Source organism: Vipera berus (assembly GCF_964194415.1).
Source record: "Vipera berus genome assembly, chromosome: 13".
NCBI classification, from domain to species: Eukaryota; Metazoa; Chordata; class Lepidosauria; order Squamata; family Viperidae; genus Vipera; species Vipera berus.
In genome coordinates this window covers 231532-253524 of record NC_138216.1, presented here as the reverse complement: position 1 = coordinate 253524, position 21993 = coordinate 231532, and the positions used below count along the sequence as shown (strand labels likewise).

The following is a 21993-nucleotide window of genomic DNA, read 5'->3' as shown; positions in this document are numbered from 1 at the left end:
TGCGCTCGCCCAGCTGTTTCCCGCCTTGAGCAGACACGCGCAGGGCCAGAGCCGGAGACGCACCGCGGGACCGGCGGACGCGTGCTCGCCCGCCGCCGCCCGCCCGCCCCTCGTGCTCGCCGCCGCCCCGCGCCGGCCCCGATCCCGGCCGGGCATGGAGTACTTCGTGGTGCCCGCGCAGAAGGTGCCCCCGCTGCAGCACTTCAGGAAGACCGAGAAGGAGGTGATCGGCGGGCTGTGCAGGTGAGCACGGGGGCTGGGCCGGGCGGGCTGCAGCGCCGGCGCCGCCGCGGAGAGCGGGAGGGACGGGGATGGCGGCGGCCGAGCACGTGGGTCTGTTTGCCGGAGCGCGGCGGATAGCGACGCGCCGGCCCGGACGGCCCCTGAGGGTACAGGGGCGGGGTGGCGGGGCGAAGGGGCGAAGGGGGGGCGGCGGCAGACCCCGCTTCGCCCCGCGCGCGGCGACTCCGAGCGCCCCGGCGGGCCTCTCCCAGCCCGCCGCGTGTTTACTGGCAGCGCGGCGGCCGGGCCTGGCCGTGACTGTGCAGCCTCCGAAGGGGCGGGCCTTGCCGCCGCGGGCTGCCGGGACATGTAGTGCCGGGCTCGGCCAGCCACGCCGCGCCGTCTCGCACAAAGGCTGCCCCCAGCCGCCGCATGTGCCGGCCGGGCGCCGCTCTTTGTGCGCGGCAGCCCGCCCGGCGGTGCGGGAAAAGTGGGCTCGGCGCCGCGGCCCCCTCGGCGCGTCCGCCCTCCGCCAGCTGGGCTGGAAAGCGGCCTCCGTGTGGGGCGGTGCACGGGGCCGGGGCAGGCCGGGGGAGCCTCGTCGGGCCGCTCCGAGGGGGCCCCGATCCGAGCCGTCCCAGGCAGCGGCTTTTCCCCGCTGCTGTTCGGCGGCCCTTTCCAGTGAGAGCCCCGCGGTGCTCGCTGGCTTTTCCGCGCGGGCCGAGGAAGCGCGCGGTGGGTGCTCCGTGGTCCGTGGCTGGCCCCGAGTGCAGGCATGCCCGCCTGGGTTGATGTGCCCGACGCATCACACGACCAAGTGGCTGAGCCTTCTTTCCCGTTGTGCAGAAATCCACTGATGCGTCAGGCGGGCCCTACTCTCATCTTCTCGCCTGGGTGATTGTGGGTGAAGTTCAGGGAGAATTGGGCCCGTTCTGGGCTTCCTTAGTGTGGAAATGCTGTCTTACTTATGCTGTTGCTGCTGCTGCTCCTGTAAAAGTAGCTGGTCTCTGGCACAAAGATATTTTAGCTCTACAGGAGGGTCGAGTGCAGCCTGGAAATGGTCAGGGACATAAAATGGATTGGAAGATGTTTAAGCAGTGCAATTTGTTGAAGTTCTTTGAAAGCCCCACCGTGACAACAGACGTACAGCATGCATCAGCACACCCCTCTCTCACAGACCCTCTGGGTTGTTTCAAGGCAAAGCTGCTCTGTTTGCCTCCCTGAGGGAAGGGTCTGCTCCCCCCTGGATTGCAGGGCATCTCTAAAGCAGCTCTCAGAGAGAACCTTCTTTGGCACCATAGAGTGGTGTGCTGTGGAGCTGCGGGTGGACTCTGGGCGACAATGGATCCTAAGGAGCCCCCCCCCCCGGGAGGGAGCTAGTCCAGGGTGGCCAAGAGAGGCCGTAGTGCATGCGGCTTGGGCAACTGGCTGGAACATGCTGCTGGGCAGTAGGGCTGGTCACTGACTGAGGGAATCTGGAGGGCCCCATCCCTAACCTGGCCTCGCCTGCTGCAGCCTGGCCAACATCCCCCTGACCCCAGAGACGCAGAGGGACCAGGAGCGACGGATACGCAGGGAGATCGCTAACAGCAACGAGCGACGGCGTATGCAGAGTATCAATGCGGGGTTTCAGTCCCTGAAAACTCTCATCCCACACACGGACGGGGAGAAGCTCAGCAAGGTGAGAAGCTAAATCTCCCCACTGATTGGAGGCTGCCAGCAAAGCCACAGTAGTGCGGTTGGCAGGGGGTCAAGCAAGTCCCTGCCAGGCCCCGATGGGTGGGGGTCCACCCACCAGGATTGGGGAGCAAAGGCCTTGGGGCATCGTGCTTAGGAAAGAAGATGGGGTGGTGGTGATGGGCTAAGGAACCTCCGCAGGTTGAATACTGTAGCTAAAAGGGGAGACCCAGCAGGAGGAAGGGAGAGGAGGCAGCTTCTTGGGAAACAGTGGGGTACAGCCAGTTGCTGGAAGCCATGAGGATACTTGGGGCCTCTGGGAGCAGAGCAGGGAAGGGGTTTCCCCAGGGGAAGCTGGTTGGGCAGGGGCTGACCAAGGAACAGCCTTGTCCTTTTTGGTGGGGCAGGTCTGTACCCTCTGGGGTTCTCTGCTTGTCTCCTCTGGCCAGGCAGCGATCCTTCAGCAGACGGCGGAGTACATATTTTCTCTGGAGCAGGAGAAGACGCGGCTGCTGCAGCAGAACGCTCAGCTCAAGCGCTTCATCCAGGTGGGCGCCAGGGAAGCCTTGACGGGGGGGGGGTCTTTTCCCCATGGCCTCTGCACACACACCCCTTCAATCTGGGCCTTCTTGGCAGGAGTTCAGTGGATCCTCCCCAAAGCGGCGGCGAGCAGAGGACAAGGATGAAGGCATTGGGTCGCCAGACATCTGGGAGGACGAGAAGGCCGAGGACCTGCGCCGGGAGATGATCGAGCTCCGGCAGCAGCTGGACAAGGAACGCTCGGTCCGAATGATGCTGGAAGAGCAGGTGTGCCCTGCGGGTCTGGCGGCTGGCTCACAGGGCGTTTTCTGAACAGTGCACCAGGAAACAAATGCCCCTGAGGGCAGGCAGGGGACCAGGGGCCAGGGCAAACAGCCAGAGGCCCCTTCTGCACACAAAGCCTCCTTGCCCATTGTGGAAGGTGACAAGTCTTTCTCTGGCCGGCTGATAGGTACGCTCTTTGGAGGCCCACTTGTACCCGGAGAAACTGAAGGTGATTGCCCAACAGGTGCAGCTCCAGCAGCAGGAACAGGTGAGGCCACAGCACCCAGAGGCACCTGAGCAGCAGAGCTTTGTCAGGGTGAGCGCGCATCCTCAAGTCAGTCTCTCTCCTGGCCCTTTGCAAACAGGGTTGCGCCGTTTCCAGGCCGTAGGCAACAGGAAGCCGCAGCACTGCCCCACATGTCCCTGGTAGATGCACAGGGGAGGGTGGCATATCTTTGTGAGGAAAAGAAAGTCGGGGTACCCAGCTAAGATGGCTGTGCCCAAAAGCAGGTCTCACCGAAGGGCTGAGGGTGGCTACAGCACCCATCTTGTTGGTTCAGAAGCATTTACAGAGACTTCTGCCCCTTCCCTCCCTCCCTCTGGCCCTGGAAAGGGGGGGCTTCATCGTTGGCGCTCCAGGTGTGGCTCAGGGCTTCTGGGGTCAGGGAGGGTTCTCGGATGCACCGGGGCACGGCAGGGCCCGAGCTGTCCAAGGGCCTTCCCATGTCTCTGGCTCAGGCCCAGGATGTGTGCCAGGTGTCTTTCTCCTCACCAGCTCCTGCCTGCGCATGGCCCCCCGGCACCCACCCAGCACCCAACAGTGATTGTTCCTGCACCTCCTCTGCCTTCGCATCACGTCACTGTGGTAACCATGGGCCCCTCCTCAGTGATCAACACTATCTCTACATCCAGGCAGAACCTAGACACGATCGTTCAGGTGAGAGCCTCGGCCTCCTTCAGAGAGGCTGGGCATGGGACAGGCCCTGGCAGTGCACCCAAGAGTAGCTGCCAGCCTCGCTGTAGAGCTCTGCTTCGGTGCTCCCCAAGAACAGCGCCTCCGGTTGCACACACACACCCCTCCTGGCCCGGCTGCAGAAAGACACTTGAGCCCCTTGGAGGAGAGGAGGGCCTCTGGGAACGTTCCCTTTGGAGCTGGCCTCCTTACCGATGGCAGCCGGGGGCCAGAGCCTTGCCCGTCCTGTTCATAATCTGCAGCCTTGTTTGGACCAGACTTGGCACACTATTTTGTTCCTGATTGGTCCCTCTATGCTGAGGAGGAAAACGGACGCTGTCCTCTTGGCCTCTGCAGGACTCAGGTACACGTCCACTGAGAAGGCTTGCCCCAAGCAGCAGGCAGCCAATCCCAGGGCAGGAAAGGCCCAGCAGAAGACTGCCGGTCAGTCCTGGGGCAAAGAGCCTGCTGGCATTTACTCTACCATCTTCCCCCCAGGCGATCCAGCACATCGAGGGGACTCAAGAAAAGCAGCTGCTGGAGGAGGAAGAGCAGCGCCGGGGTGCAGTCATTGTGACCCCTGCCCGGACCAGCCTGGACCCCTCGAACTCGGACACGGCCTCTGACCTGGAGGCGGAAGACGATGATTCCATGGAACACAGCAAGGCCGGGATGCCCTGACCTCTGCCTGGCAGCGGGAGGGTGAGCAGGGTGGGGGCGAGGGGACTTCAGGAAATATGCTGAAATTTTTACAAAATACCACAACATTTGGGTCTATTTTGTGACCTTCCAATACTGTAAGTGGGAGCATTAGGATGGGGGTGAGCTGGACATCGGGCTGTCCAGTTTGAAGCAGCTGAGGCGGGGGGGGGGATTGGCAAGCTGCAAGCAGCCAGGCCCTCCCGGCACACGGCTTGGTAGTCCATGGCTCCTGGCTCAAAGGATGGATTTCCTCTGGCGCCTCCAGCTGTGGGGTCTTTTCCCTCTTCGGCCTTGCTCCTGGCCCTCAGAGGGGCGAAGGGACCCCCGAGGCCCTCTAAAAGCTCCAGGGAGAAGGCTGGTGTTGGTAGGCCTCAGGGTTGTTTCTGCCTCACTGGCCCTCATCACACACCTCTTGGTTCCCCCCCCTCTCGGGAGCTGGTTCAGGCTTGGGGCCTTTTCAGAGCCTGGGAGAGAGCATTGACCCCCAGCCTCGTTCTTGGAAGCACTTAAATCCGTTCCATCGGTTGACTGGGTCCGCGAAGAGCGGTTCTGCTCCGTGACGGTTGCTGTCGTTGCATTCTGTGCCTCCCTGTCTCTCTCTCTCCCCCCCCCCCCCTCAAATTTGGACAGAGGTCTTGGCCAGGACTATTTCGTGCTGGTTGCTTTTAGTAGGTTCCCCCAGCCACAGCTGTTCCTTTGTTCTTTCATATTTTTTATATGGGTTGTTTTTTGTTCTTTTTTTTTACATGTTTCAGGTCTTTGTGTTCATTGAGATGCTATTATATTTTGTTAAGAAAGTGGAAAAATGAGGCTTGTGCCTTTGTAAAGAAACAAAATAAAGTTTGTACTTTGTTTTTTATATGTCTTGATTAGACTTGCTAATGTTGGGGGACAGACAAGAAATTTGTGGGAGTGGATTCAACTCTGTGTAACAGAAAAGGAATAAGGTCCATTATAAGCACTGCAGACCATCAGCACAGGCCAGGCGTGGAACTATATGAGGAGGGGGCCATGGACCCCCCCTTCTCAATGTTCTGGAATTTAGATCCCAGTGCCTGCCTTAATTTCTCTTGCTTGCAGTTTCTGTGATGCCCAGCAGAGGGAGCTTGTGCTTGCCCCTCCCCTTTGTGGACCAAGGGGATGGGGGTAGGATGGGTTTTGCCCCCCTGGCCTAGAACATAGTTGCATCACATGGCCTGGGATCTAAATTAATTCCTCCCCACTTCCAAAAGGAGAAGCATGGAAGCCGCCTACTTCATGGGGCCTCTTCAATCTTTAGGGCAGCTCAGTCTCCGCCGCCTAGCCCCACCAGAGAGTACTGCCTGTACTAGCATGGGGTTGCTAGTACCCAGACCCAGCATTATGTTGACCCCTGAAGGCACATATTGCTGGGGTCTCTTGTGACAAGGCCATGCCCTTTGTCTTGTGCCCTCCAATTTGCTGTTCTTGCTCCAAAGGCTACCAGCTTCATACACGCAGCCCTTTTGAGGCCACGTGCATTTTGCAGGCTGTGGGGACTGCCCGGCTCCCCTGTGGCCATGCAGGTCACCTGGGAATACTGTGCCAGTACAGGAGAGGTGCTGCCGCCGCCGAGGCCCTGGACAGCAAGAGCTGATCCCTGCCCCTCCCCCCCATCCCCCTCCCCATCCTCTGGGACCTTGGCTCCAGGCTCAGCCCTGGGCAGCAGCTGCCGCAATGCCCCTCCTCTTCTCTCCCCTTAGCGGCAGCTGCCTCTGAGTGGGGACTGACGGAGGTTGGTGAAGAGGCCGGGTGGGGAGGGGCCTCCAGCAGTCCAGCACCGGCACCCTCGCCTGCGTGGGCCCTCCGGGCAAGCGGCCATCTGCTTCTCGGGATCCTGCCCCAGTATAAATAGTGCGGAAGAAGGGGAGAAGGCTCCTGGCAGCCAGCATGGCAGCACTGAGGCTCTTCTGTTTCTGCCTGGCACCAGTTGTACTCCTCGGGGCGGCAGGTAGGGTCCCCTGTCCGAAGGCCAGAGCTCACGGGGAGGGCCAACTTGCCAGGCCCATGGCAGGCAACATGGGGCTAGCAGCCTTGGGGCACATGGGGAGAGCAGTGGCAGGGCTGAGGGGAGCCGGAGGAAGAGCAGCTGGGCTGGGCGATCTGTAAGTGCCATGCTGGGAGCCCCCTCCTCCTCTCCTCAGCTCTTGGGGACCTGTTTCCCCAGGGACCCCCTGTGTCTTAAGGGCCCCCGGGCTGCCCCTCCCACCTGGGTTTTCCGCTGCCTGTTCGAGGGCCCCAGGCAGAACTAGGTGGCATCTGACGCCTTCCCCTTGGGTGCCCTTGAGTTAATTTGGTTATGCTGGCTGGGCGCTGCCTCCTGGAGCTAAGTATGGAAACAGGCGTGTAACTGGAGCCCTGAAGTTTCTGGAGCCCTCCCGCCTTCCCCGCTGCCCTCATTGGCTCACCTGCTGCCTTCTCACAGGCCCTCTGGACTGGCTGTAGCCTTTTACGGCCATCTTTTATCATTCCCAGGACAAAAGGCAGATGGACAAGCAGGGCTGGGGGCTCCTTTCCTCCTTCTCCCTCCTTCCCTTCCCTTTTCCTTCCTTCCCAGCAGCAGGACATTCCTGAGGGTCTGGGAACAAGAGGGCTTGCCACCCGTTTTGAGCTTGGGGACACATAGTAACCGAGGGTGGGCTCCAACTGATGCCCAGAGCTTCATCTAGAACTCCCATGTGTTCATTTTCTCATAGGAGCAGTGCGGGACTAGCACTAACGCTGCAGGGGGGGCATTCTGTGACCTGGAAAATGATTTTTTGGATGCATTGAGTGGTTGCTCACAGGGCTTTAGCTGTGTTCTCCTTGTCCCAGTAGTGGGACAAGCAGGTCTGAATGAATGCCATGGTCAGGGGTGCACCTGGGGAGGTCTAGGAGGAAAGTGTTGTGTCTCTGAGTGAGGTCAGAGGAGAAGAAGGTGAAGGCGAAAGGCTGCCAGGCCTGGCCAAGTACTTGACCAGTTGCTTCCCGCCTGGCTCTCTTCAGGAGCTCCAGACGGAGTAGGAAGTGTTTCCCTTCCCCCTGCTGCGCTGACCCACTTTCGGGGGGGGGACGGGACTTGCTTTTCTTGGCAGTTTCGCCAGCTGTGTTTCCTCTGGTTGGCGTCTGCTGGGGTGGGGGGGAGGAGGCTGGGTCTCCTCCATAGAGGCTCTCGCTCAGCCCGGCCACTTGCCAGGGGCTCAGCTGGCGGGGAACCCTAAAGAAAGTCCGAAAGATCTCCAAACTGGGCAGCCGGGAGGACCACGGGTGGTGGTGGGGGAGATGGGGAAGCGCTTCTCGCTTCCCACAATAGTGCACTGGGGGCTTCGGTCGACCCCTTCCTATTGCACACCCACCAAAAATAGGCACGCGGGTGCAGGGAATTGGCCCCTTTGTCTCCTCGGCCAAAGGCGTTTCTTTTTTTCTCCCGAGCTGCAAAGGAAAACCGGAAGGGCGCTTCTCTGCCCTTTGGTGCGGCCCTCAAGCTCTTCTCAATCTGGCCACCAGAGGGCACCCTTGAGACGGGCTAGGTTGGCTGCCCGGCTGGTCCCTGAAGCGAATCCTGCTCCGGCGCCGCTTTGGCCAGCAGGAGCCTCGCGCCCCCTCCTTCTCCAGCCATGGGGGTTCAGCTGGGGGAGGGTCCCTGGGGGCAATGGCTTGCTCAGGGGAAAAGTCAAAAGATCACTCTTGGCGTGAGGGCCCTCCCCCAGGCCATGTTGCTTGGCCACCATGCAATTTCCTTTGCCCCTGCTGGTGCTTCCTTGTTCCTCTGCGTTACGTCCTGCGACTGGCACCCTTAAGGCTGACCAAATGCAAGGCAGCTGTGGCCCTCAGCCTGAGCCAGCATAACGCTGTCTCACCCTCCACAGCTCTGAGTCGCTGACTTCCTTAGCCTTCCCAGGGCAGTGGGCAGACCTTTTGCTGCAAGTCAAGGGGGGCTCCAATTCCATGCTACACAGCAGGCATTTCTGAAGGCAGAGTGCCCCTGAAGCTAAGCAGGGAGGCAGCCTGGACCCCTTGGGATGGGCTCTTGGCTTTGTGTTGGCAGAGCTGGTTGCCCTCACCCACACCTTGCCTAAGGCCCGCTTGGCCTGCTGACAAGACCCCCCCAGTGAAGGACCCTGCAGAGCCCACCAGGTTGGGGTCCCGGGGGCAGGAGCCAGATGCCGCATCTCCTTTCCCAGGCCTGAATGGAAATGGTATGGCCAGAAAACAGAGCTGACTAGGGATGCCTTACACCAGGAGCCAGCTGGCTGTCATGGGCTGCAGCCCCCTCTCCTGCATCACTGGGGACTTCTGGGGCAGATGTATCTCTCCCCCCCCCCGAGTTCTCAGGGAATGACTCCCCCCTCATTTCAGGAAGGGGAGCCTGCCCTGGCTCCCTTGGCCCTCTGCCCAATGCCCAGGAGAGATCGGGGCAGGCCAGATTGTGGCTGGCTTGTAGGCTGTTGTGGCAGGCTCTCCTCCCTCACTTTCCCCTCCTCAGAATAAGCCTTGTGGGCTCCTTGCAGCCTGCCATGCTTGCAAATTTGTTTGCAGCTGGCTGGCGGGGGTGGGAGGGAGGGAGGGAAGGAGTGAATTTCTTGGCTCTGGGTTTCTCCCAAGAGTGACTTTCCCCACTGCCCCTCCAAGGGCTGATGGTATTTATAGCCCAGTGAGGGAGCTGCTGGTGCTAAGCTCCACACCTTCAGCTCCTTTGCCACACCGTGGCCCTCCCTCCCATCTGCAGATCTGCACACTTTGGTGCTTGATATAGGCGGCCAGTTTGGAGGTTGCTTGCATAAGCCCTTCAGCCCCCTCCTGTAGCGCTTTGGGCTTCTCTGTTGCGTGACCAAAGACCCTGCCTGGCTTTTTGGCACAAGGGCAGCGGAGCCGAGGCACGTCTGGGTCCCTCTCAAGGGAAGCTCCTCTGCAGATTGCCCAGCGTGTGAGAGAAGATGGAGAAGCCCCAAAGGCCCCACCTTCTCCAAGGCAGCAAAGCCTCCAGCCCCCTTTCCTCCCAGTAATAGAGGCAGGGTCCTGGACCCACTGGGAACTTTTCCTCCCAGGAAACCCTGAGCACGAGGACCAATCTCCCCTCGCCTTCCCCTGCTGGGCCCCTCTGGGCTTTTTGATGCACTTCAACACCACCTGTCTGTAATGCCCTTCCTGTAGGTGACCAGATTCCTCCTCAGGTAGGACCTGGCTGTCTACCTGAGGGTCAGGTGAGGGGGAGAGATTATGCCTCGAGGTCTTGCTGTTTCTGTTGGGACCACCACAGAGGGAGTCCTTGCCTGGCTGGTTTCCTTTGCTAAAGGCGAAGGCCAAGGGACAGTCGGAAGCCTAGACAGGGCACATGAGCTTCCCTCCCGGGCAACTGGCCAACCCCTCTTCAGCTGGCAGGCCTGGCTCCTGGCTCCGGGCCCATGAAGCAGCAGTGACAGCAACATCTCGGCTGCCCCTCAGCCAGTTGGCCTCCTTTGGGGATTCCTTTCTCCAGGAGCGATGGAGGAGAGCCCCCTTGGCATCTTTCTGCTTGCAGATCCAGCCACGTTTGCTTTCCTGATCAGCAAAGAGGCCCTTGCTGCCCTGGATTCCTCAGGTGGCTTCTGCAGGTGGGCAAAGAGTGCCACAATCAGGAGGGGGGTTCTCAAGCAGTCCCGGCCACTTGAGAAGAAAGGCTGCCTCTGCTTCCTTGGGGGGAGGAGGGAAATAGGTCCGTTCCAGAGCTGCTTTCTCTGCTTGCATGGTAGAAAAAGGTGCTTTGCCAAGATGGTTGCTTTCTAGCCTGTGCCAGCCCTGCTAGTCTGTTCAGATGGCTAGGATTTCTTAATGGCAGTTTTGCAAGCCAACGATCTGGATGGGCAAGTTCTCCTTGACATCCCTGCGGTTCCCCTTTTTTATTCTGCTTGGCGTTTAGTAGAAGACAATCAGGAAGGCAGTTAGGTGGGAAAAGGTGGCCAGACCCCGGTTAAGAGCAACATGTGTTATCCAGGACAGACGCTCACCCTCCCGAACCTATCCTGGCAAAACTGTTGGCACAGAGTTTGTACCTATGACAAGACCAGGCAAGCTAGATTTTAAGCCTGCTGGTCAGGTCAGAACTGGAAATGGATTTAGAAGAGCCTCAAAATGTGCCTTTTCAGCCTCCTTTGAGTCCAGTTCCATTTTTCATGCAGAAGCACATTTACAATGTGAGGCACAGGTGAAACTGACTGATCATGTTCTAACTATCTAGAACTGCAAGTTTCTGCCCTGGAGGGCGCAGAAGACTCTGACAACTTTGCTGAGGGTGGCTTGTTGCCTGGAGACTCAAGTCTAGTGAAGAAGCAGAGACTGCTCAATGGACAAGTTGCTGGGATGGGAATCCCTCTCCAGTTCTCAGGCAACCAGGAGAAGCCACAGGATGATGGCTCCACCAATACAGGTCCTGAGGTGGACAGCGCAGAAAGGGACAATCTGAACGAAAATGGAGCATACGTGGCTGAGCTAGGGGAGGTCCTGGGCCGAGAGCAGGGGATGGCTGGTCACGAAGGTGGAAGTAGCTCGGGAGAGCTGGAGCCGGTTTCTGCACTTAGGGTGGAGGGCTTGCAGGGTGAAGAAAAGGTTCCCACGAAGACAGAGGCTCCTTCTGAGGAAGATGTCCAAGGTGTTCTCCCAGGAGGAAACCAAGATGTTTCTCAAGATCTTCTCCATTCTTTTGAGGCACAGCTGGATGATAACTTCACTGATTCCCCTGATGTGGATAAAAATTTGGAAGGAAGCTTTGGAGAAGGGCCTTTGGGCAACCCTTCACCAAGAGAGAAACCCTGGGGGGTGTTTGGTGCTGTTCCGCAGGATATGCGTGAATCAGGAGACTCAGAGGTGGCAGCAGGTGCCCATCCAACGAAGGAACTGGCAGGGCATCCAAAAGATGCGGAGGGCAAAGAACAAGCTACAGTGGCTGAAGGCGGAGCTGCTGCCCAGCGTCCCATGGAAGGACTGGGGCTTGGTGAAGGGCAGCCAGATGGCAGCTGGGTAGAAGGTGCAAAGGCCTCTGAAGTGAAGGCGCCTCCAGCAGAGAGAAAGCAACCTAGAGGTGGTATCTGCGCAGCAGTGGAGGCAGAGGTGGGGCAGGAGGTCCAGGTAGAGGGGCTGCCAAGAGGAAGGTGCAAGTGAGGCAGAGTCCAAGGAGGATGACCCTCTGGAGTCTCTTTCTGAAGGGGGCAGCCCCAGAAGGTGGCCTGCGTGAAGCTGCAGGCCCTCTGTCGAGGAGGACACCCTGTGGGGGAGTGGAAGTGGAGCTGCTACCCAGCCAGGCATAGCCACCCCCAGGAGACACCAGGCTTTTTTGGCTAGATCGGTCTTCTTGGCTGTGCCAGCTGCCTTCTTCCTCTTTGACATCCCAACAAAGAAGGCAGGGGAGGTCAGGCTCGTGGGAGGGGTAGGAGGGAGAAAAAGGCCTTGGCTGGTCATCCCTCTTTCTAGGCCAAACTTTCCCAGGCCAAAGGAGGCACTTGGGGGGCTTGGGCTAGACTCCCAAGGCAGCTCCTGGAATGCAGCCCTCCCCCCCCGTTTTGAACTCATCTCCCCCATCCTCATTCCTTTCGTCTGGCTTTGGCACTCATTCAGCTCAGGGTGGCAAAGCGTGGAGAGGCTCACTTGGGATTGGGTTCATGAGTGCCCTGGGGAATTTGGTCCCAGAAGCCGTGGCGTTCTTGGATCCAGGCGGATGGCTGTCTGCCAAATGCCCGCAGAATCTGCTCCAGAAAGGTCCCTTCCATGTTAGGGTTCTGTGGTTCTTTCTCACCTCTGCTGGACACCTGGTCTGTACCTTGGCTCTTATTAAACCACACGTATCCCCAACTCCTTTAGATCCTGGACAAGAGACGACAAATGTGCCCTTTCCGAGTGATGGGGTTGCAATCCTGGGCTTGCAAGGCCAGGTGAAGGAGCTGCCCTGAGGCAAGAATTCCTCCCTTTGTTGCTTCTTTTTTTAATCACCATAAGAAGCAGCAAAATGGCACAAGCTCCACAGAAGAAACTGTCTGTGGTTAGAGGCTAAAAAGAATTTATTTTTTTTTTATTTTTATTCCATTTATATCCCCGCCCTTCTCCGAAGACTCAGGGCGGCTTACAAGCTTAGCAGTAGCCTTCATTCTATGTATATGCCTGCTTATTAGGGCTTTCATACACCCCCCAAGCGGCATTATTACAAAGTCAGCTTAATTGCCCCCAACAATCTGGGTCCTCATTTACCTACCTCGGAAGGATGGAAGGCTGAGTCAACCTTGAGCCTGGTGGGATGCGAACCTGCACTAATTGCAGGCAGCTGGTGTTACTTAAGGAGGCATTAGCGCACTGCTCCACCAAGGCTCAAATTGATTTTAGAGCCGCATTGTCTAAAGGAGGCTGCACAACTCAGACACCTGAGTTCGTTCCTTTGAGCTCTGCAGTTCCTTTCTGTGCTCTTCTGTTTTACCTTGCCCAGAGGAGGCAGCAACTGATTTTGTCCACTGGTGGGTTTGGCCAAACCAGAACGCAAGGCAGCCTGTCTCATGTGTGGGGGCTGTCAGGAGGGCTTCTTGGAAGGGAGGAGTTAGCGCTGTGGGAAGGGGATACCAGCCATCATCAGTGGGGAGAGGGTGTTCCATCCATATGTGCAGCTGAGGCCAGCGTGTCTCCAGATCGTGGCCAGTGGCCGGTTAAGAGCTGAAGGAGGAGAAGCCACCCTGAGAGACGCACCCAGTTTTCACAGAGAGCATCCTTGACCAGGGCTCCCCTGAGGCTGGCGGCTTGAGAAGGCCGGGTAGCCAGGCTGGGCAAGGGATGCCATTGGCCTTCCTGGGGGAATAGATGGGTGTCCCTGCCTGGACTCACAAAGATGGGCCAATCAGCCCCCCCCATTCCTGCTGTCCTTGGGGGCACTTCTCAAAGGCTTGCCCTCTGCCTCCCTTTCCCCCTCTGGCTGCTAAAGCCACAGAAACCCTTCTGGCTCCTCTTTTGAGAGACAACAGGTGCCCATCATCCAAGGCGGAAGTCTGGATTTTGCTCCTTGGCCGGGCCTTTTGCACCAGTAGAAGTTGGAGGAAAAAGAAGGCATTTTTCCATTCAAGAAAAATCTCTGTATACTCAATTGTGAATGAACCCAATGTTGAAAATATCTCTATTTCTCTTGGCAAGTTGGGCCTGACTGTGGCTCTCCCTCTGGTTGCTTGTGGGCTGAGACACACCCTTTGCTCTTTCAGCAGAAGAGGTGGAGAATGCCTGGAGGGATCGATCCCACATCGAGATCACCCTGAAACTGAAGGAAGAGAAACCCGCCGACGACTACTCAGGTAGCAGTAGGACTCCACGCCTGGCCAGGAAAGACCCCGCAGAGGCTCCACCAAAGGCTGTGGGTAGCTACAGCAATAGCACTTTATACACTGCTCCAAAGTGCTTTACAGCACTCTCCGGGTGGTTTATAGAGTCAGCATCTTGCCCGCAACAATCTGGGCCCTCATTTTACTGACTCCAAAAGGATGGAAGGCTAAGTCAACCTTGAACCAGTTTAGGATCAAACTCATGGCAGTGGGCAGAATCAGCCCGCATTACTGCATTCTAACCACTGCACTATCATGGCTCAGGATAATACATATACCTTTGAGTCAGTTGCAGCTGTTGTTCTAAGAGTGTTATTTGACTGTATGTTACCTTCGGCTTGCTGTCCACCAGCCTTAGAGCCACCCAGATAAGTGAGGGAGCTATATAAACTTTTAAATCACATGCAGGTAGACAGACCCCATGTCTCCACCCTGCCTGCCCTTGCCACATTTGCCCGCTAATCTTTTCACTTGCAAGGAAAGCCATGCCGAGGCATTGCTTTTGGGCACAATGGCCCAGGCGGCAGCTCTTCTCCTGGTTCCTTATAGCTCCTCCCAGCCCCCAACAGTTGTATGATGCTAGGCTCCACCCTGCAGAGTGGAAAGGGTCAAAGGTGCGATGGAGGGGTTGCAAGCGCAGCCCTTGCCCTCTGCCTGGCAGACCTCGTGAGGCCCCTGGAGCAGTGGGCTGGGCTGACTTTTCCTTCTTCTCCCCACCTCTCTCTTGCAGCTATCCTGCAGCGGCTGAGGAAAATTTATCACTCCTCCATTAAGCCCTTGGAGCAGTCCTACAGGTACAATGAGCTTCGGCAGCATGAAATTACAGGTAAGGCAGTCTGACTGTTATTGTGCTGCCTGCAAGGGTCTTGCTTCAAGGGCTGGGCGGATTCAGTGTAAGAAGGCTGAGCAAGAAGAGGTTTAGGAGAAAGCGGGGTGCTCCCAGATGAGGAATGCACAAGGGCGGGTGGGGTTGCCACAAAGTAACGCATCCTGGGGGGGGGGCTGGCTTCTCTGCTTCTCCCACAAGGCCCTGGCCTTTCTGGCTCTCCTCTGTGGAGAATTCCATGCTGGGAGGATTGAAATGCCCCCCTCCCCATGGAGTTTTCCCCTTCTGCGTGGGTCCTTGTATTTCTGCAAACCTGGAGGTGTCCTTTGCCTGCTGAAGCCTCCCCATGGCCAGGGGGTGCCCACACTGACCCAGAGGGGTCACCTTCCCAAAGCTGGTGCCCTCTGGGATCAGCACCACCTGGCCTGGCTTGCCAGCATTGTTTAGAACCATGGCCTTGGCCTGCTCCCCAGGGCCAGTACAACGTAAACTTTGCAGCCAACTCTTAAACCAAAGCTGCGTAGCTTTTCCAGGGCACAGCAGCCTTGGGCTCCACCAGGCTCCGTTGCAAGGGCTGCAGGTGTTCTTGGATTGGCTGTGCCCCCCCCCATCCTTCCCAAGGAGTGGGGTTTCCAGTTGATCTCTGTGGGGGTGATACACCTGCTTGCAGCATGAACACTAACCATGGAGGCTTCCTGGGAGAGCAGCTGGGCCCCTTCTGTGGCTCCTTGCCCTCCCTGTAATGCCAACCTCTGCTTTTGTTCTTTTCTGCCCCAAACTAACCCTCCCCTTCCCGCCTTCCCTACTTCCTTTTTCTCTTCTTCAACCCTCCTCTCCTGCCCCACAGCTTACCCTGGACGTACCCTGGGCTCTTCAGCCACAGGTGGGTAGAGCTGCCTGTCCTGTCAGTGAAGGTCCCACCAGGTAGTTGTTACTTGGACCCAGGAAAGGGCTCCATCCTGCTCCCCATTCCAGTTCTCAGCCACCTTCCTGTTTGTGGCGGAAGAGGATGTGTGCCACTGCTGCCTCCTTGGCAGACAGGGAAGTGACAGGGAGGGCTCCCCCCACCCCCGGTCTTGTGGCAGCAATGGGAAGCTTGGGTGAAAGAAAACTGGGAAGGGGCCATTCAATGGCTTGAGGACTGCATGGCTCCCAAGGCCCCTGCGCTGCTCTGACCTCAGCCCTTCCTGGGCAAAGGCACAACGGTCCTCTTCCCTGGCATCTGTGGGAGGGTTTTGCAGCCTTGTTTGGAAGCACCCAGCAGGCTTTTGTCATAATGCAGAAACTGAGCGCCAGGCGCACCAGTTTCCTTTCTGAAATGCAGCAGAGGGGAGCTTTGCTTGGGGAGGGGCAGAATTGCCCTCAGCTCTTTCCGAGTCTCAGCTGCACTGCCGTCCTGATGAAAATACGCTCCCAGCAGCAAAGGCAAATGATTTGCTCAGGGGATCTAGGGAAGGCTGCCCCTTCCCTCCTCTGGCCAGCCTTCCTCCCCTGGAGGTTCATGGGCTGGGGGCTCTCCAGCACCCTGTGATGGAGGGGCAGAGACGGCTGTTATTGCACACACAGCCCAGGCCTGGCAGATGCTTCCTGCAGAGCTGAAGGATGGTTTCTATCCATGGAGTAGCCCCAGCCCACCATACCTTCCTCACTTTCCCTCAGTGTTGGTCCTGTGGCGCCTTCGCCCTGCCTGGAATAGTTGCCCCGGGGAAGGCAAGGATGCCGGGCAGGGGGCGGGGGTGGGGCTAGTGAAGCTCCAGGGATACAAGGCACGGCTGACTCAGGGCAGAAAAGCCGCCTCTGCCTTATTCTAAATCACTGCTCTTTCCTTCCCTCCACAGACGGAGAGATTACTTCCAAGCCAATGGTGCTCTTCTTGGGGCCCTGGAGCGTTGGCAAGTCCACCATGATTAACTACCTTCTGGGGCTGGATGACACCCCCCATCAGCTCTACACAGGTAGCCTGATGCCCTGCTGACCTCCTGCACAGATTAGCCAGAGGGTCCAATCCAGGAAAAAAATGCATGCTGGCCAGGGCTGGCAAAGCCGAAAGAATACTGGCAACAATAGGAATCACCTTCCCAACCAGCTGCCCGTCGTTTTGAAGCCCTCAGACCCAGCTCTCCTCCAGCTGTGCTGGCTGAGGGCCCCCCCCCCTTCCTTCGGCTTCTGTCCTGGCCAAAAATACCTTTGCCTTGGAGCGGGGTGGGGTGAGCCAAGCCCTGCTGACATTTGGTTCCTCCCTCTCCCCTAGTGGGTAGGCAGGACCCCCAAGACACAGAACTTTCTGGCTTCTGGCCTGGAGCCAATTAATTGCAGCAGGAGACCCTTCTTTTCACCCACTGCTCAGACCACACTTTTATTTGGCCCTCTGAACCAGTTCTGAGTCCAGAAGGTTGCTCCATTTGCAGACTGAATTAACTAGCCAGAATGTTTGGTTTCCACATGTTTTTTGGGTGTGGGCAAATTCATGCCAGCCCCAGAAACTGTGGCAGGGGAACCAAAGTAGACCCTACACAATATGTCTCTTTCTCTCCCCATCCCCAGCTCTCCTGACCCTAACCTGGATCTGCAAACCACAAATCATGCTGGGTTTATGGGAAGCTGGCAGAAAATAAAGCATGTGGTGACGGTTAGCTCCTAAGCTGTGAGAACGGCCTAGAAAACAAAACACACAATGGGCTCAATACCCTAAGTGGATTCTAGACGGGCAACCGGTTTTTTTGAGTTGAAAACCCAGCGGGGGTTTCTTAGAGCAGAGATCCCCAACCTTTTGGGCACCAGGGACCGGTTATGTGGAGAGAGGTTTTTCTGCAGGCTGGAGGGGCATGGTTTTGTGTGCTGCCTGCATCCTGCGGATGCTTGTTTGTGCGGCCCAGTTGCTGGCATGCCATGGTCCAGTATCGGGGGTTGGGAACCCATCGTAGAGGCCCTGCTTGTAAGGCAACGGCCTCCGAAGGAGTGTCTGAGCCCGCAGCTGACCGGTGCCTTGCTTCCCTTTCCCCCTGGACAGGGGCTGAACCCACCACTTCGGAGTTCACCGTCATCATGCACGGCCCTAAAGTCAAGACCATTGAAGGGATTGTGATGGCTGCTGACAGCGCCCGCTCGTTCTCCCCCCTTGAGAAGTTCGGGCAGAATTTTCTGGAGAAGCTGATCGGAATCGAGATCCCTCACAAGCTCTTGGAGAGGGTCACCTTTGTGGACACCCCTGGCATCATTGAAAACCGGAAGCAGCAGGAGCGAGGTGCAGTTCTATGTCTTCTGTTTCCAGATCCTGGGAGGGGTAGATGCTTAAGCCACTGCCCATCTGCTATCCTTTACGTAAAGCCATTCCAATCCACCACCGTTGAAAAGACATTTAATAGCTCCCCCAGGGCCAGACCAAAGCGGTTTTGTTATACAAACTCGTTCTTTCTCAACTGTTGCAAGATGTTGCTTCAGTCATTTGTACTCGTGGATATTAGTTAAACTGAATTGAAAAAAGAATGCAAATTGTTAATAGAAAAAATTCCCAAAGCAAAAACATTCAGATTTTAGAACAAATGCTTTTATTTACAAAGAGAAAGCACAAAAAAGGGGTCAAGCAGGCAATGCTCAGTTCGGAAGAGGGAACCGGTTTGGGCCATCTGGAAATAGAAGCGAGCAACTTACTGGCCTTTAAGGCCCTGCCAGGACTGGAGCCAGTTTAGAAGACAGCCAACAGAAGAGACCCGAAGTTCCAGAATGATGCTCGTAGCGGCTCCCAGCCTTAAGCAATGCCCAGCCTTGTATCACTGACCCTCCTAAAGTTCAAAGCTTTCTTCAAAGCTTACCTAAAATAAGAATCAAACATTTAAGCATCGTAGCTACTGCCTGCAAGACTTTGCAATTTGGCTAATCCACCTGCTATGATTTTTTCCTTTTGTAAGTGCTCCTTCTTGCATCCAGCAAGTAATCGCTCAGAGACAGGGCCCTTCACTGGTCTGTTCCCACGATACAGAGCCACGGCTAAGTGGTGCTTGGCTCCTCCTTTCAAAGATCATGAAGTTCTCTATCCTTTCTCTCTTGCAGGCTACCCGTTCAATGATGTCTGCCAGTGGTTCATCGATCGAGCCGATCTCATCTTCGTGGTGTTTGACCCAACCAAACTGGATGTGGGGCTGGAGCTGGAGATGCTTTTCCGCCAGCTGAAAGGGCGGGAGTCCCAGATCAGGATCATTCTAAACAAGGCAGACAGCCTGGCTACTCAAGAGCTCATGCGGGTATACGGCGCCTTGTTCTGGAGCCTGGCCCCCCTCATTAACGTTACTGAGCCTCCCCGCGTTTACGTCAGCTCCTTTTGGCCCATGGAGTACCAAGCCGAAACCCACCAGGACCTCTTCTCGAAGGAGGAGATCTCTCTTTTGGAAGACCTGAACCAGGTGATTGAGAATCGGCTGGAAAACAAGATCGCCTTCATCCGCCAGCACGCCATCCGGGTTCGCATCCACGCTCTCTTGGTCGATCGCTACTTGCAGACCTATAAGGACAAAATGACTTTCTTCAGTGATGGAGAGCTGGTCTTCAGAGACATCGTGGAGGATCCAGACAAGTTCTACATCTTTAAAACAATCCTGGCCAAGACCAACGTGAGCAAGTTTGATCTGCCCAACCGCGAGGCCTACAAGGACTTCTTTGGGGTGAACCCCATTCACAGCTTCAAGCTGCTTGCGCAGCAGTGCTCCTACATGGGAGGCTGCTTCTTGGAGAAGATCGAGAGGGCCATCACCCACGAGCTGCCTGACCTGCTTGGGAGCATCGGTCTGGGGAAGAAGCCTGGTGCCCTCTCCTGCGACACCACAGGCTGTGGGGAAACACCAAAGAACCGCTACAAGAAGCACTAGCGGGCTACCAGCGTGACCCTCTTGCACCCCGGTTGATGAATGAGCTTATGTCTTATCTGTCCAAGAAGCCAAGGTCTGTTAGCCCTTCTGGGGGCCACAGAGTGAGCAGCTGGGGTCATAATGGCAGGGAAGTTGGGTGGGCCTAGGGAAGAGAATAAAGCACTGTGAATACCTGTCACAATTTAATCTTTGTTACTTAAAAAAGAGGCAGTGTATCAAGGAGAGGTAGAATTGGCAGAGGCCTTGCATATGCTAAGCAAGAAGGAAGGACCAGAGCACTGACAGAAGGCCCCAAAGGCCTCCTGACCACCAGGGGAAGCCAAACATGGCCCCTCCCTCACAAGCTGTGCCCCACCCTTGTAACCTTTGGCTGCATTGCATGGAGTTGAGGAGCACAGGATTCTTGCACACACCCAGTTTTGACTCGCAGGAGCTGCGACACAAAAAGCAAAGGAGCAGCTGGACAAGGAGGCCTTATAAGAAATTTGCAGCTCTCAACTTGCCCTGGGTTGCCAGCTCCTTCTCCCCCTCCCCCTCGTACGTTAGCTCCTTTTCTCAGCAATGATTTCCCATCTCGGTGTGCTTTTTCTGAATTGTCTGGAGAACTCTCTGAAGCATTGCTCTCCTCTGGGCAATGTTTCTGCAGGAAGAAGTGCTTTTACCAGCAGTTCCCTTAGTGAAGGGGGCTTGTTCCCCGAGGAAGCAGGATGCCTACTTTATGTCCTTAATTTTTTTAAAAAAATATATTTCCCTTAGCCTTTTGTTCTCAGGCTTGCTGGATTCCCCTCATATCCCTTCTGCCACTCCTTCTACACATCAATATTTTGCAAGTCGCATGGAATGAAGTTTCTGCAACGTGTGTACTTTTGATTTGCCCAGTTTGGAGCACCCATTCGACTCACAGGCTGCACAGTGGGAAACCTCATCTGTTGTGTTGAGTCTGAGGCTAAGAGGTAGGGTGAATCTGAAGGTGTCGGTTGCCCTGTTCTTGGCAATGCCGAAAGGGAGGGAATGGAAATGCATGGTTTGCTGGGCAGGAGAGCTTTGGCAGAGAAGACGTATATGGGGCTGGGGAGATGGGGACAGGTGCCTTGGTTCAGTTGCGAGGAGAATCCTGCAAGACCCACTGAACCTGGGAGTCCCGAGCCATGGCCTGGCCAGTTCTTAGCAGCTGACTTGTTTGTGTGTTAACAACACGGCCTGGGATTGCTTGACAACCAATGTGGACCCCACAACAATGAGAACACCAATATTTCAGAAGGTAACTAATTCTGGACCTGGGGGCATCCACCCACTGCCCATTCACTCTCCCTTCCTGCCTTGGGAATTTGTGCTCTTGTGGTCCATGGATGCTCAGAGGAGGAAGCCTGAGCATCCTCCCCCTTTGGTTAAATGCCAGACCCAAACCACCTACCCGTGGTTGTGTGCTTCTTTTGACCAGAGTTGTGGACAGATGTATTTAAAGGAATTACATAGCTGTGTAATACATTTCAGTGGCTCACAATAATAGTCTATATTTGGAGACACTATGTACTTAAGCCCTTCTAATAAATTCTGGTATTTTCCAGCCACATTTCTTGGTGTGTTGCCTCTCTTTCTGAGTGGAAAGGATGAAAATGGGAGATCCCACCAAGGAGTAGAGTAAACTTTTGTCACTTTAAATGTACACTAAGCACCATACTTTAATATGAAATTTCATTGCATACAGCTCTCCAAGGGTCACTACCTCCAATATACTTTACATAAATATGACTAATATATTTGCATACACAGTTCGGATGTGTACATGTACATAGCAAGAAAAACGAATCTTGCGAGTTTACCAGACGGATGGTAACAAAGCTGTTGCAGAATCTGGCAGTCCTGCTAGAAATACCTTGAAACCTCCTCCCAGAGGGGAGCCACAGAATCAGATTGTAAAGTGGGTGTGTGAGGGCCAGCAGGCGCTTTTCCATGGCTGAACCACCTAGCAGCATTCCTCGCTGGGGCTTCTTTCCATGGGTAAAACCCTCTGGTTGACAGCAGGGCCTCCGCAAGTAAGTGCCTGCCACCGCTTCAGAGAGAAAATGCAAAGCTTTGCTTGAAAGAAAGTACTTTCACAATAAACAGGGCAAAACGGGGAATCTCTTTCTAAAATGAATGGCTCCCTTCTTTTTCTTTCCATGCCTGGATTTGCTTAATGACTTTATCACTGGTAGGCACATTTTTGTGTGTGTGGAAAGAAGTACTGGTAGGCCAGGCAGGAGAGTCAGGGATATGTGTGTGTGTGTGTGGGGGGGGGTGCCTGTAAAGGGGTGGTGGTGGCTGGGATCAAAGGAAACATCTCCAGCACAACAGCTGTTTCTCTAACCTGTCTTTTCCATTTTTTCCCATGTTCCCTCCTTCTTCCCCACCACAACCTCAACTTCCTCCACCTTTTCTGATCACAAAACCACTTTTTTGTCCAGCTAAAACTGGCGAGAGAGGAGGAAATGCCCACAGTTGCAAGTTAGTTACCTCTGCATCAAGAGTTTTCCCACGTTTTTCTCAATGGAGATGACCGATTTCCAAAATCGAGACGCTTCCGAGCGTGGAAGGTGAACACCTGCACGACCCTGGGGTGCAACATCTCTGCCCAGTTGCTGTTAA

General features: G+C 56.1%; 2 protein-coding genes across 10 annotated transcripts; both read left to right on the top strand.

Moving 5' to 3' along the window:
• TFAP4 (transcription factor AP-4) lies at window positions 1-5218 on the top strand. 2 transcript variants are annotated; one of them, XM_081337916.1, is made up of 7 exons: window positions 1-243; window positions 1738-1903; window positions 2349-2447; window positions 2536-2706; window positions 2891-2971; window positions 3479-3640; window positions 4154-5218. In XM_081337916.1, exons 1-7 carry the CDS (start codon window positions 155-157, stop codon window positions 4334-4336), a joined length of 951 nt encoding a protein of 316 aa, XP_081194042.1. In that variant the 5' UTR covers window positions 1-154; the 3' UTR covers window positions 4337-5218. The 2 variants fall into 2 exon arrangements, with proteins under 2 accessions (XP_081194042.1, XP_081194041.1); XM_081337915.1 differs by having other exon boundaries at window positions 2891-3019.
• Window positions 5219-6135: 917 nt separating this feature from the next.
• SRL (sarcalumenin) lies at window positions 6136-20932 on the top strand. Of its 8 annotated transcripts, none has more exons than XM_081338348.1 (8): window positions 6136-6326; window positions 10572-11411; window positions 13564-13650; window positions 14408-14503; window positions 15351-15386; window positions 16342-16458; window positions 17514-17747; window positions 18554-20932. In XM_081338348.1, exons 1-8 carry the CDS (start codon window positions 6266-6268, stop codon window positions 19363-19365), a joined length of 2283 nt encoding a protein of 760 aa, XP_081194474.1. In that variant the 5' UTR covers window positions 6136-6265; the 3' UTR covers window positions 19366-20932. The 8 variants fall into 8 exon arrangements, with proteins under 8 accessions (XP_081194474.1, XP_081194473.1, XP_081194472.1 ...); XM_081338347.1 differs by having other exon boundaries at window positions 13564-13653; XM_081338346.1 differs by having other exon boundaries at window positions 13561-13650.
• The last annotated feature ends 1061 nt before the right edge of the window (window positions 20933-21993 follow it).

Coding starts and splice junctions, on each gene's coding strand:
- SRL (XM_081338345.1), top strand. CDS start 6,266: ATGGCAGCACTGAGGCTCTTCTGTTTCTGCCTGGCACCAGTTGTACTC. Junction 6,327..10,571: donor TGTACTCCTCGGGGCGGCAG/GTAGGGTCCCCT, acceptor CTAACTATCTAG/AACTGCAAGTTTCTGCCCTG. Junction 14,504..15,350: donor TCGGCAGCATGAAATTACAG/GTAAGGCAGTCT, acceptor CCTGCCCCACAG/CTTACCCTGGACGTACCCTG.
- TFAP4 (XM_081337915.1), top strand. CDS start 155: ATGGAGTACTTCGTGGTGCCCGCGCAGAAGGTGCCCCCGCTGCAGCAC. Junction 1,904..2,348: donor ACGGGGAGAAGCTCAGCAAG/GTGAGAAGCTAA, acceptor TCCTCTGGCCAG/GCAGCGATCCTTCAGCAGAC. Junction 2,448..2,535: donor AGCTCAAGCGCTTCATCCAG/GTGGGCGCCAGG, acceptor CCTTCTTGGCAG/GAGTTCAGTGGATCCTCCCC.